The sequence below is a fragment of the Amblyomma mixtum genome, chromosome 5, assembly GCF_055824585.1.
Source record: "Amblyomma mixtum isolate Tamu chromosome 5, ASM5582458v1, whole genome shotgun sequence".
Classification (NCBI taxonomy): domain Eukaryota; kingdom Metazoa; phylum Arthropoda; class Arachnida; order Ixodida; family Ixodidae; genus Amblyomma; species Amblyomma mixtum.
Genome location: NC_143016.1, coordinates 167,063,329 through 167,078,397, shown reverse-complemented (window position 1 = coordinate 167,078,397; position 15,069 = coordinate 167,063,329). Strand labels below are relative to the sequence as shown.

The following is a 15,069-nucleotide window of genomic DNA, read 5'->3' as shown; positions in this document are numbered from 1 at the left end:
GAACGCACTCCGACATGTCTGCGCACTTTGGCGAGTGCACTTATGTTACGCCGTTTAGCTGTGCTAGAGTGCACTTTTAGCAAGTGACACTTCGTAAGTGCACTTTATTTTGCCCGCTTGACAGGGGTATGAACTCTTCCATCTGCCGAGAACCGTGCCCTTACTAATGTCCGCACTGCCGCGCGCACGTTCTCAGTAGGCTGACAAAAGGTGGTTCCGAAAATGCATAAGCACCAGGCGACAACAGAAAACGTGACCCTCCCAAAAGTGAGACGCCAGAACTCGTCGTTGCGTTCCGCAACTTCGCTACACAGTTGGCTGTGCTCTCGTGGTCATGAAACATTCAGACTGATGCTTGGGCGAGTTGGTATGCCGTATTCAAGAAGAACAGCGCGAAAAAGACAATGACTAAAGGAAGATACACAAAGGATACACACAAAAGGATACACAAGGATATACAAAAGGATGCACAAAAGACGCACGAAGGAAGATACACTCTGTGTGCAAGGGCGTCCGCAGAACTTTTTCCGGGGGAGTGCACCCGATGGCCGGGGATGGGGGAGGAGACCTCCACTACGGCACCCCTTTCCCTCTCTCTTCTTTCACTCATCCCTTCCTCCCTTCTGTTACGGGGTGGTTCAGGTGTCCGCCGATATATGTGAGACAGATACTGCGCCATTTCCTTTCCTCAAAAAAAAAATTACATTTACATTTGTGGTCTAAACTGCGCGCATGAAACAAAAACTAAAAACAGCAAATTAATGCTAGGCTTGGAGAACAAACATTGGAATTTATTAATGAACAAAGAATTGAACTCAGTGAGCAAAATCCGGTAAGTTAATATCACCTAAGCGTGCTAATCAAGCTCTGTAGCTGTTTCCTGCTAGTGCATAAATAATATCCGTAATTCCAGGGCAGGGGGGGGGCACCCCCCCCCTTGCCCCCCTTCCGGACACCCATGTCTGTGTGTATCTTCCTTTAGTCCTTGTCTTTTTCGCGCTGCTCTTCTTGAACATGAAATCTTCATTGCAGGCGTTCTGGAGGAAGCGCAGCACTTTGGCGTCCAGTCCGCGATTGCAGCGCTGGAGACGCTGAGCAAGGTGAGACGAACAATCCTCCCAACCACACGAAAAGGGCGCCTGCTCTGACGTCACCCATTTTTCTAAAGGCGTGAAAGAAAGGCCAACAGGACAGGAATTAACAAACACAGCTTTGCGCAACCATATGTCTTGTCGATGGCTGGGCTTCAGGCTTGGAAGCATTCTAAAGGGTAATTTTTTTTAACATTTACAGATTTTTATTTTGAAAAGTGTGAGAGATATGTCGGTTCGGTATTTTCAGCTGGATTGTAAAGCCGGCGGGCAGTATGTACATACCTCATGCAGATAACTAATTATACGGCTAATTTACCTACGAGGAAATGAAAAACGAAAATGACGAAAACGAAAATGAAAACGTACGGGAAAATGAATTAAATAAATAAAGAAAGAAAAAATTAAGTAATAAACTTTTTTTATGGGGCAAGGTTATTTTGAGAAATTGATGGCCGTCAGTACTGATGGCGAACCCTGTTTTTAAAATTTTCTTAATCGGAAATGTGCTTCGAAACATCGAACGTCAAAAATATGGATTCGAAAGCTCGTTGACTTGACTTTCCCGCAATACCTAATTGTAAAATGGCGTCGCTGCATGTGATATCATCGCCGAAATAAGTTAACTACTTCTACGCCACCAAATACATCTACTGCGCCTGTATTTGATGCATAATAAGTGCAAATAACGTTATTTAATAAATATGCGATGCAGAAAAGCCACTCAACAAGCTTTCAATTTCGTATTTTTAACGTTCGATATTTCGAACCACATTGACGATAAGGAAATTTAAAAACAGGGTTGGGTACTGTGCGATGTCAGTGCACGTTAAAGAACCCCAGGTGGTCGAAATTTCCGGAGCCCTTCACTACGGCGTCCCTCATAGCCTGAGTCGCTTTGGGACGGTAAACCCCTTAAACCAACCAACCAACCAAAACAGGGTTCGCCTTCGATGCTGACCGCCATCACTTCAGCAATATATTCTTGCCCTTTAAAATTGAAAACAAAATAGTTTATTGGTTAACTTAGGTTAATGAGATGTCTTGTAACGCGATTTACAGGGAGAATAGCCTACGGAGAGCTAGCCAAAATGGCGGTCCGAGCTCCGACCATCAACACAAAGATCTCGCGCCGTGCGCTGGCGGTGCGCCTGCCACCACTGCCCATCTTCCTCTTTACAGTCACCTCCGGCTGAAGGCGATGCCAATCCTGGCGAGTCAGGGAGACGACAATACACACGGGTCATAGTACGGCTTCAGGCGGGACACGTGAACAGTCTCGCGGCTACGTCGGCGTTTATCTGTGGCGGGTGTCACGGGGTCGACAATGTAGTTGAACGGGGAAATGCGCTCTACGATGCGGTTAGGTCCGTGGTACTTGGGGAGAAGTTTGAAGGAAAGGCCGGGTGTGGTAGAAGGCACGCGAAGCCAGAGGAGACAGCCGGGTAGAAAACTGTCAGCAGTGTGTGTGGTGTCGAAGCGGAATTTTTGACGTCCGTGCTCTCCGGACGTAAGTGACCGAGCGAGCTGACGGCACTCCTCGGCATGCTTAGAACCTTCTCAAAATGATGGTGCACTCAGACCCGTCAGGCCGGTAAGGAAGTACAGTGTCGAGCGGTGAGGAAGGTTCTAGCCCGTACAGGAGAAAAAACGGTGAGAAGCCGGTGGTGGTCTGAATGGCGGTGTTGTAGGCGTAGGTGACGAAGGGCTGGATCCTGTACCAGTCGGAATGGTCGGAAGGCACGTACAGCCTTTGTCAAAAGTTTGGAGCCCAGGGGGTTTGCTTCTGAAGCACACTGTCTGGTTCGTAATGCATCACCAGCGCTCCAAATTTCCTCTGGGTAAGAAGATTTCTGGTCCTGCCTCCTGCAATGGGTAGGGCTGCCACGAATGTTACAGGAAACCCACTACAAGGCTAGAAGCAAACCCCCTGGGCTGTAAACTTTTGACAAAGACTGTACATCGATAGCAGATCGCCCATGGTGCAGTGAAACTGTTCTGCCAAACCATTAGTCTCCAGATGGTAGGCCGTGGCGGTAGGTGAGTGAACTTACATTGTTTGAGAAGGGATTCCATGACCTCGGACAGAAAGACCCACCGCGTTCGGTCAGCAGTTCCCGGGGTCGTTCAAGGCGAAGAATAAAGTGGTGCTTTTCTTGATTTTTATAAATTACTTACCTTGTAACGTCAACTGTAACCTGCGCTCGTATGCTGATGACTGCGTGTTATATCGCAAAATTTCCTGCCTTGATAATCACTTACACCTTCAGAAATCATTCTCAGAATTTAGCTCTTGGTGTGCTACATGGCAAACGACTATTAACATCCGCGAAACCGTTGTTATGACTTTCACTAATAGAACGGCACCTTCCGTGCTTACTTACAAAAATTAACAATACCCCCGTCCAGAGTGTGAGTCAATACAAATACCTTGGTCTTATTTTCACACCCAACATGTCGTGGTCCAAACATATAGAAGGATACTTCTGTCGTAGAATAAAAGCTGCTCCTAGAGATACGAAACTGCTAATGTATAGGTCACTAATCGGTCCACTACTTGAATACGCCTCTCCTGTCTGGAACCCGCACAAACAACGCGAAATTAACCAAATCGAGGCAGTGCAAAAGAAAGCCGTTCGCTTCATATGCCACAGGTTTGGTAGGGATTTTTCGCCTTTCACAGCACTTTCATCATTTTAACTCCAACCACTCTCAGCTCCGCAAAAGATTGAGTCTTTAAAATTTCTTGATTGCATTATTAACTCTTTCTTCCGCACCTGTGCAAATGATTACCTAATCCGTGCTATACGATCGAAAATTAGAAGTCACCACAGCCTAAACATCACGCCTTATTTTGCCCGCACGGACACTTAAATACAGTTTCTTCCCGCGTGTAATCGAATGTTGGAATTCTTTACCAGGTTCTACTCACTCTCTTCCTTTAGAGCTGTTTTTAGCGGCTACTGAATAGCTTTGCCTTTTTCTTGCATTCCGCTGATATTGTTTCTGTTTTTTGCCATTGTTGTGCGCATTGTTTCTCTACATTGTTTTGTTCACATCCACCACTGCAATAGCCCAATGAAATGAAATGAAATGAAATCTTTATTTGCCATCAAATACAGATGGGGGGGTTGTGGAAAAAAAGCTGTCCTTGGACAGCTTGACGGGTCCACAATCCCTTATTTTGGCAGAGTGGCGGCATCACATAACATATTCTTGATATGCAAACATATACATACATTTTTAATATGATACAGATTTAGTACTCGTAAACGAAAACAACAGAAAACAACAAAAAGAACAGAAAACAACAGCGGAACTCACTTCTACAAATCCAAACGAAAACAGCAGCAAGGCTAGATAACATTACACAGAAACCAAATACATCTGCCGGAGGTCCTTGTAGGTTGCCGTGAAAAGGTCAAAACGGACAGAATTATAATAATTCAAAAGCGTTGATATTGTGTACTTAAGGCACTGTTTCCCGTAACTTGAACGTGACATTGGTACTGACCAATCCTCGAAGTGTCTTGTAAGGTAACTTGGAGTTCTGTCCTGTAATTGGGATAGGTTACGTATATTGTTGATATTCCTGTGGATTTCTTGTTTATATACATGGCTTAAGCGATATCTATATAGATTGTGAGCTGGAATTACACCAGAGTTGCTAAAGAAAGTTGAGGTGGAAGCAGTATAAGAAGCATTATATGTGTGTCGGAGATATTTTTTCTGTAACAGGTGGATGTGTTCAATATAGGGCTGCAGTATGTATAAATAAATAAATAAATAAATAAATAAGACGAAAGATGCAAAGTGTGGCGCCGTAGCAGTAAGGAGGGCGCAGTTTGGGCGCAACGCGTGAGGTGGTCATTGGCCGCTGGAAACCCAGCAGTTTCCAGCAGCAGTGTTAGGAAGCGGTGCGTACAGGTCAATCGCAATGCGGTCGAAAGGCCTGGAAGGGCAACGGAGAGGCTGTATCAGGCCGACTGGGTGGCGAGGGGCGGGCTTGTGACGTTGACAGTCAAGGCACGAGAGGACTTAATAACACGCACATAGGTGAACATACCACGCCAATAATAGCGGAGTCTTGTGTATGTTTTAATGCACCGGCATGAGCAGACTGCGGGTCATTGTGCAACAGGGTGCAGAATGTCGACCGCAGGTGGGCAGGGACGACAAGCAACCACTTCCGGCCGGTAGAGACGTAGTTGCGGCGGTACAGGAGACCGTCACGAATGGCGAAGTTAGCAGCCTGGCGGCGTAGGGCACGGGTGCAGCGGAGGAATCGGGGGGAAAGCGTATAAAAGAAGATATCCAAGGCTTCTTTTGTTGCTCGCTTATCTATTGAAAACGAGAGCGAAGCGCAACGCACTTGCCAGTGGCACACATCGTCAGGCGGCAGTCCCTTCAGGCGGCGTCGGCATATGTGAGCGGCATATGTGAGTTTGAAGGGTCGGAGCCAGGTTGGAGGGAGGTCCCCGTGAAGAAGTGACAGCTGTCGAGCCACCTCCTCACGCAGTGAGTCTTCTGATCTGGTCAAGCAGCGCGCTGTTAGAGGTCGGCCCAGCGAGGCTGGAAAGCGAGTCAGGCTGTACGGAAGGTGGTTACATCAAAATGCGCTGCTTACGAAGCTCATCGTAGCTCTGGCGCACGGTGAATATGTCGGCAACGGTGGTAGCGTTCCGGGCGGTAATCATCTGAAATGCTGCAGCTTCGATGCAAAACGTGCTTGATCCGGTCCGCCTCGGACATAGACGAGTCCACCCTCGTACAGAGGTTGATGAGATCCTTGATGTACCAGGTGAATGATTCACCCTGCAGCTGGGCTCTTACTCGCAGGCGCTGTTCGGTGCGCAGCTTGCGCACAGCAGGGCGCCCGAAGATATTACAAAATGCGTAAAGGCCGACCAGGGGTTGAAGTGTGCTTCATGGTTTCGATGTCATAGGCTGGCCCCGTTCGACAGGTAAAACACCACATTGTTTAGCTTCATGGCGTCATTCCACCGGTTGCGACCGCTTACCCGCTCGTAGGCGGCAAGCCGATCCTCCACGTCGTGGTCATCGGACCCGCTAAAGATGGCTGAGTCCCGTTGTCAGAGAGCGCCGGGGCAAACGACAGGCGTAGGCGAAGGGGCAGATGACTGGCTTGCGTCGGTGGACATAGTTGACGCAATGGTTCTGCTGCGAAGCTCCAGAACGCAGGCCAAAGACTGTACCCAGCACCTACACTAAATTGTAACAGGATTTTCAGAGAAACAGCCTAAGGACAGCTAGCCAAAAGGCGGTCCGAACTTCGACCATCAGCACAACGATCTCGCACCATGCGCTGGCGGTGCGGCTGCCGCCGCTGCCCATCTTCCTGTTGAAGCGAAAAGCTTCACTAGGCTAGTCAACGTCGGGTCTGGCGTGCGCCGTGATCAATTTTAGCCACAGCGGCGCATGCGCTTGCCTACACCGTTATCGTGGTGCACCCAGTGCATTGTGCGCGAACTGCGACAGCCATGACTAATTGAATAATGGAATTGAGTGGGCGAGTTGGTTTTCCATCTTGACAGTGAAAGCGCTCAAAAGGACCAGGACGACAGAAAAGGAAAGACATACAAAGCGCTTACTTTCAACTGATTTTATTTCATGCGAAAAACAACTTTATACTCATGGTAATCACCTGCGCATGCTTACAAGAACATTACCAACGAGTGATAGCTGGCACGTTCTTTCAGATAACCGGCATGACAGATGTAAGATAGGACATCTCTTTATCCGACAACAAAATTGACGGAGCGCTTACGCAATCATAGCCCGCTCGTGCTATCTCAAGAGCCTCCACAATCTCTCTCGTTATTTGACATCTACTTTTAAAAAGTACCTTACACCTGTGAAAATCGGGACGGCAGCCTTCCTTGCTTTTCCATTTGCACTTCAGACAATGGATACTAAGTGCCCACCTCTTTGTTTTCCACGTTGTAACTATGCTCTCCTAACCTCTCATTTATGCATCTTTCCGTCTGCCATATATATAATATTTGCCACATGTCAAGGGCACCCTGTACACGACGCATTCTACGCATCTTACAAATGGCTTTTGGTGCCTGATTGTGCAAGCAGCCTTTCCCTGGTTTCCAGAAGTGCTTTTCTTGCATAGGGCGCTCAACTTATTTGGGGCTGAAAACAAAACGTTTACATTTACCCTGTTGCCAATTTTTCTCGGGTTATGTGATAGCCTATGCTTATATGGAATAACAGCCAATTTTCTTTTTTCAGTTGTCTTATCCTGCTCTTGCTGGGTCGTAGTTATCCTTTTTTTTCTTCCTGACAAGTCCTTCGGCCACTGATACCAGCAAATGAAGCGGATAACCCGCGTCTTGCAACCTTTTTGATTGCAGAAACAGGCTCTCCTCAGTCACATGAGGGCATGACTTTTTTATACAGTTTAGAAACCCTAAACGAGCTATGTTTCGTTTTATAAGCTTAGAATGCGCAGAAGTGAAAGACAAAGGCATTTTTCCTTCCCTAGGATGATAACTCCAGCAAGTGTGATTTTCTAAAAACTTTAACCTGATGTCAAGAAATCGTATGCTATTGTTTTCAGGCAGCTCATGTGTGACGACCAGTGGAGATAAACAGTCTGAAAAATGATCTAAAATTCGTCCCACGGCCTCATCGAGGGGGATACAAGTGGTGTCTAAAAATATTTAAAAAATGTCAAACTACGACCCAGCAAGAGCAGGATAAAACAACTGAAAAAAGAAAATTGGCTGTTATTCCATATAAGCATAGGCTATCACATAACCTGAGAAAAATTGGCAACAGGGTAAATGTAAACGTTTTGTTTTCAGCCCCGAATAAGTTGAGCGCCCTATACAAGAAAAGCACTTCTGGAAACCATGGCCTGCTTGCACAATCAGGCACCAAAAGCCATTTGTAAGATGCGTAGAAGGCGTCGTGTACAGGGTGCCCTTGACATGTGGCAAATATTATATATATGACAGACGGGAAGATGCATAAATGAGAGGTTAGGAGAGCATAGTTACAACGTGGAAAACAAAGAGGTGGGCACTTAGTATCCATTGTCTGAAGTGCAAATGGAAAAGCAAGAAAGGCTGCCGTCCCGATTTTCACAGGTGTAAGGTACTTTTTAAAAGTAGATGTCAAATAACGAGAGAGATTGTGGACGCTCTTGAGATAGCACGAGCGGGCGATGATTGCGTAAGCGCTCCGTCAATTTTGTTGTCGGATAAAGAGATGTCCTATGTTACATCTGTCATGCCGGTTATCTGAAAGAACGTGCCAGCTATCACTCGTTGGTAATGTTCTTGTAAGCATGCGCAGGTGATTACCATGAGTATAAAGTTGTTTTTCGCATGGAATAAAATCAGTTGAAAGTAAGCGCTTCGTATGTATTTCCTTTTCTGTCGTCCTTGTCCTTTTGAGCGCTTTCACTGTCAAGACAGCCATGACGTCAAACAAAGCATAACTGCAGCTTTTCGCTTTTATATCGGGGCGTAACCAGAGCTAAGGCACTGCTAATTTTTATTTCTTTACAGTCTAATTATTGATCCATATGAGGTACAGTCTTGGTCAAAACTCTTAAGGCCAAAGACTTTTCGCTTCAGCCGCATAACGGAGCCATTAGGGCACTGTTAAAGACCGAATGACCTTGAAATGCTAGCAGGTTTTTTCTTGCGGAAGAGAAGCTTCCTGCTTGACTTGTGTTTTGAATGATCCGCTGCGCGGAGCATTCTAGGGACACTAAGCGCTGTGGCCTTAGGACTTTTGGTCGAGACTGTACATAATATACACCTGCCTGTACAATCCAGCTCAACAGACCACACCGCCGTATGTCTCACAGTTTCTTAAATAAAAATCTTAAAAGGTTAAATAAAGAGCACCCTGCATCTGTTACATAGCTGCATTTTGTTTTTATGGTGTGAAATATTTCTGCTGCTATCTTTTTTTTTTTCACCTCCGTCGCCATGCTTTCACGCTACTTCAGTGTCCTCGCAGTCTTGGCGCTATACAGTCACCAGCGCACAGCACTGGACTAGCAGTTAATATATAGTTCAGAAGGGCGTGCTGTCTGATTAGCTGGTGTTGCATAGTGTAAAGAAATTAGCGCAAAAATAGAGAAAGAGAACAAAAAAGGAGCTTGTTAATCATCATATATCTCTCCTCCCTTGTCCTTTGCCTCTATTTTTGCGCTAATTTCTTTACAGTAGTAGTTAACATAAGAGACGAAAGTATGCAGGAGGCGGGGGAGGCAAAGGAAGGCGACAGCTTCTGCTCGAGACCAGAATGTATGATGTGAATGCCTGAGAAACGGGCTTTGTAATGTGTCGTGGTTAGACGAGGCGGCCGTCAGCAGACCTGTGCCCCTACAGATCGCTTTCCGCTCATCCTTCAAACTTTTGTCTCCGATAGTGGCTATCGCGTCTATTGCGCGTAGAAAACGTTCGCAAAGAGCGCCGTGTTTAAGCGTTCTTTTTGCGCCGTATAGCGCGGCTGCCAGCACCAAGCTCTCACGAACATTTCCTTGACAAGAAAACAGTTTCAAGTGCCGTGGCCCGTTCGGCCTGAATCCCGTTCCTATCGATTTTGCCAACCATCTATGACGCAAACCATCACGCTCTTAATACGATAGTTCAATTTCTTCAACGGTCACGGAGGATAAATTCAAACTGGCTTGACAACCGCCGCGGTGGCTTAGTAATGGCGGTCGGCTGCTGACCTGGAAGACGCGGGTTCGATCCCAGCCGCGGTGGTCCAATTTCCATGGAGGTGTACTATGCGATAACAGTGTACGTCAAAGAACACCAGGTGGTCGAAATTTCTGCAGTCTTTCACTACGGTGTCCCTCATAGCCTGAGTCTCTTGGGGCGTTAAACCGCCATAAACCATAAATCACAAAATTGGCCTGAACCGATGCGGTACCGGGCTCTCGTCACAAAGACAGCACTCTGAACGAAAACGAAGGTTTTGTAATCTAGAAAACAGCAAAAAAAAAACGATATACTGACGTCAACATCACATGCTGATTTCGCACTTAAAATGGGTGCGTCTACAAAAGTATTGTCCCGATCCCGGAGGCTGCGCTAAGACCGCCATTCGCTTCGAAGCGGTTTCAGCTCGTCTCTGTTGGTAAGTGTCCATAAGTTTTAGTGGACAGGCGAAGATTTTAAATCAAATTTCTGACCGCTAAATGCGCCTTTTGCTGCGGTCAAACATCATCAATACTTCAAGGAGCGGAAGATTCAATTTTATTAAGAAGTTATTAAGTTGCCCTGAATGCAAGGGCAAATCTAATTGTGTTAGAACGAGGAAATATAGCGACGCGACATTTGTATGGGACATGCCCAGAATTCTTGAACAAAAATTTTGAATATTAGAAAACTGTCATGTACTTGTATAGAAATATTGAAAGTAATGGTTCATTGTTCCGATATGTAGCAAAGTCTTTCTTTTATAGTGTTTCTATCGCTCGCATCGAACAGTTAGGACTGCCATCGAAAACCAATAAAGAACGCTTTTGACGACAGCAAAAAACGTTCAAGCCTGAGGACGGGATATCTGCGGATCTATTGATTGTTGTAGTAAAATCTTAGGGGATTCCCCTAAACATTTGGTCAACACTGTTCCCACTTCGAGTTATTGATCAATTCGCTCCCGCCCTACCATAAGCTTGCCATCCCGGCTAGCTCAGTTGGTAGAGCGACTGCTCCGGTGAAGCGGTGTTCCCGGGTTCGAACCCCTGACCAGGACGAATTTTTCTTTCACTTGGAAGTTTCTGAGAAAGCTGTATAGCTTTCCTTCGCAGCCGTAAGGCTGCCCTTGGGTGGATGTCAATGAGTAATTACTCTTTTATTACAAATCTACTCCACCTTGGGGGATTCCCCTAAAAATTTGGCTAAAATCTTATAATATATGAAAAAAATTGCGCTCATAAACTCTACCATTATTTTGTCCAGAATTGTTGAGTATGGCAGCGTGGTAAAAGCATACACTTACAGGCATCAAGGAGCGCATGGTCAGCCTTCCAGAAGCTCTGGGTTTTGCCGAGTGAAAGCAAAATTATCACACAAACAGAAAAGAAAAGAACAAGAGAAGCGTGATCGAGACAAAAAAACTCGCGTACTGCCAGAGAAATTGAAATAATATAGCTTGAAACGTATGGAAATCGCTTTCAATTGCAAAAAAAAAACAAAATAAGATTCTAGGTAAAAAAGTACGAAAAAATAAGCAGACATTTTGTTAGGCAACGTGGCGATCGGTGCCGCCTCGGTTTGAAGAGGGGGCCAGTAATATCTGTCTGTGGTTCTTTGCGGAAGCTAAGCCCTGCCATAGACGTCCATGTACTTATTCAAGAAAGTACTGCCTGTTGAATGTGCTTGGCGCATGATAGCCTTAGCCGCTTAGGCGCCATTAAACCCAACACAACACATGACAACTGCCTGTTGAAGCGAGTATTTATTTATTTATTTATTTCTGTACATTCAGATAGGAAGGGGCACACAAATTCGTAGGCACACATGTTGTAGGTGTCAGTATTTGCTATGGTGGGGGGGTGGGGGGATGCCACTCGTTGCAGGTGCGATGAGTTAACTAATGCGCAACGACAAGTGGCGACTCGTGCATGGAGAGTAGCAATGGTTTCAGTAATAAGTGTGGGCGATTAGCGAAAAAAGCTGGGCAGCTGACAGGCGCGCTCTCCCTCAGGCCTTTGAATTTTGTCGGCATTTCATATCCTTACTTTTCTTTCTTCTGGTGCGCTAGCATATACTGTGGCTATTCTCTGCATTTGGGCGTTGTGCATTTGTCTGGCTGTCTGAAGCCGGTTTTGTGGCAGCGTGCTTCCCCCGCCCACCGTGTCAGGCGGCAGCTCAGTTATTCGTGAGAGCCTGCTCGGGAAGAGCAACCTGGATCGCACCCTAACCCAAGCAACCCAAGTCTCACTGATGGCAGCCATTGCAGGGCAGTGGCGCATCTTAACCTGACCGCTGCACCACTGCGCCAGGAAGACTCCCAGAGATCTATGAGTGGAGAGAATCACCAGTTCCGCATGTAGGAACTTTAACCCAACATGGCTATTTGAACAACTGCCATCTGTGAACACTGGATCTGGACAGCGGAACCGAAAGGAAAACCAAACTGCTAGAGCACCTAACGCGCCATTTGGCCCAACTACGCTCTAGGTTAAGGGTGCTGGCTAGTTGGTAATCCATGAATAAAAATATAGAGCGCAGCTTAAAACAGACAACCACAAAGCTGTTTTAAGCTGCGCTCTATATTTTTTTCTAGCTACTCAAATTGGCTATCATTTTTGGTTCGCGTGTGCATTTCGCATGTTCGAGAGTTTTGATAGCCTGTACAGCAATAACTGGTGGGCACGTTGGTCTGACATGATTTCTTGTGAAACAGCGCAACGGCACAAGGCCAGAGGACAAGAAAGGACTATACACAGCGCTGACTAACAACAGAATGTTTATTCAGTAAGCCATGCTAATAAAGGCGCCAGGGACACTGAAAAACAGAAAAATACACAGAGCCGTGATATCCCTCCGACCAGGCACGTATTTGATAACACAAGGCTAACACGTGTGCAAAAATTCATGTTCTTTCTGCAAGATAGCGACAGAAGTGGTGCTTACACGCCTCTGACCCAGCTTCAAGATCTCAGACGCTTCGATAACTTCTCTAGTCAGCTGATCTTTGTGTCTATCAACAATTCTGCTTTTGTCATACAGAGGCTGGCACGAACAATCACGACAGTGAACACCGATGTGGCGGGCAGCATTCTTGACATCATTTTTGTGCTCCCTCAGCTTATCGTTCAAACAACGACCAGTTTGTCCAACATATGAACCACCACAACTCAAAGGGATCGAATAAACCAGATTCTCTACGCACTTCACAAATTTTACCTCATGCTTATTTGTGCAGACGGGTTCACCTTCATTTGACTTTTTGGGACCGTTTACACGCGCGTACTTCTGAATTTCACAGGAGCTGAAAACACAACATCTACTCCGGCTCTCTTACCTATTCTTTTCAAATTATGCGATACAACATGAATGTAGGGTGTCACAGACACATTTTTTCTTCTGGTACTGTGGTCGACAGCGGCAGAAAGTTTCAACTTTTTCAACATCCCCTCCGCTACTGCTGCTAAGACGTTGAGGAGGTATCCTGCTGTAACCAGCCTCTGAACCTGATAATAAAAACTATTGGCAGTCCTGTGGGTGCAAGATTTCTTCATGGCGTTACTGAAGCAAGACGCTACAATGCCCCTTTTTACGAGCTTCGAATGAGAGGAACTGTACGGAAGCAACGGCTTTTTGCTCCTAGGTTCAAAAGACCAGCACATATGTGCAACAGTGAAGTACAGGGTAAAGTCAATAAATTTCATGCAGTCATCAACAGGTACAGCCTTTGTCAAAAGTTTGGAGCCCAGGGAGTTTGCTTCTCAAGCACACTGTCTGGTTCGTAATCCATCTCCAGCGCTCCAAATTTGCTGAAGGTAAAAAGATTTCTAGTACTCCCTCCTCCAATAGGTAGGACTACCACGAATGTTACAGGAGTCCCACTGCGAGGCTTAGAATCAAACCCCCTGGGCTCTAAACTTTTGACAAAGACTGTACTTCGTGTGTCACTTCAAGAGGCGCGAGGACTTCAGAAAAAACTGAAAGAATGGCATTAACTTCTTGATCAAAATTCACCGCGTCAGATTTTATCAGAATCAGGTAGTCATCTACAAAACGGAAAAATTTTTCAGCATTTGAGCTAATGAGACGATTTTCAAGGGTCCTGTCTAGCATGGCTAAGTAAAAATCGCTGAGCAATGGAGCAATGCACGCCCCTATGCATATCCCTTTCTTCTGAATAAAAACACTGCCCTCAAATTCCGTGTAAGTGGACTCAAGGTATGTTTGTAAGAGGGCCAAAAAGTTGTGCGGAGATGCCGGAAGCATTCTGAAAAGCAACAGCTCCGTACCTGTCAATTACTTCATTCATGCACTTTAGCAGTTCGTCATGTGGGATAGAATAATACAAGCCTTTGAAGTCAATTGAGAAGGCACACAACCGTTTTTCCTGGTTATTCTTCAAAAAGTCAATTACATCGTCCGATTTTCCCACCTGATAAGGGTCGTCAATGGTTAAGAGAGCTAAGCTCTTTTGTAAAAACTTCCCCAGACACTTTTGCCACGCGCCATTCTCCGAAATAATCACACGTAAAAGCATACCTAATTTATGAGTTTTTGCTGTAAAAAACATTCTCAGGCTCAGTTTTTTGCACTTATCAATCGAGGAACACAGGGCTTCTAAATTGAGCTTCTTGCACAGTTTTTTAGCCTTCGTTTTGGCTTTTACAAGGTAGGCAGTACCGCGCTCATTGAAAACCGAGTGAACCGCATCGCCCGCTTTTTGATTAAAACAATCCCTGGAGAATACCGCCAAACCCCCTTCCTTGTCCGCGGTTAATAAAGCCAAAGAATGATTCCGAAGGTAACTGACAGTCTCCGTAATCGGGAGGTTTTTCGGTCGAGGCCTTGGCCGCAACACCACGTCTGTGCACGTTCGTTTTTCTTTTTCGTCTCTCTCTCTTTCGTTTATGGCGTGCCATACTCATGCATGTAAATTCTGTTCTTCACCTAATGGAGTTCAGCGGAAGACAGCGCTTGTCCCGTATGCTTCGTCCGTGTTCGTCCACTGCGCAGTGTTCTCTCGTTGAATGATCGTGGCTAATGTAGGATACAACTTAAAAAAAAAAAGCAGTTGCTAACACTGGGCCGCGGTCCGCGGCGGCTTGTATTAATCCGCTGGCCAATCGCAGCAGTAAACGAAATCACCTTTTTAATGTTTGGCTATACCAAACAAAGCACGTATCAAAATTGTAGAGCTGATAATTTTTTCTTGTGATAAGCTCCTTGTTTAGGTAACAAGAAACGTTTAAGCAGCGGACTACTTTTTCGTCGTGGAGGAATTC

At 45.8% G+C, this 15,069-nt stretch overlaps 1 protein-coding gene across 1 annotated transcript in view; it reads left to right on the top strand.

Moving 5' to 3' along the window:
- LOC149344523 (BTB/POZ domain-containing protein KCTD9-like) overlaps window positions 1–15,069 on the top strand; it is a 201,445-nt gene that overhangs the window by 136,631 nt on the left and 49,745 nt on the right. Inside the window, exon 6 of the mRNA XM_089546301.1 lies at window positions 1,033–1,100. Within this exon, the coding sequence (XP_089402427.1) occupies window positions 1,033–1,100 (68 nt within the window). The remainder of the gene's footprint in view (window positions 1–1,032; window positions 1,101–15,069) is intronic.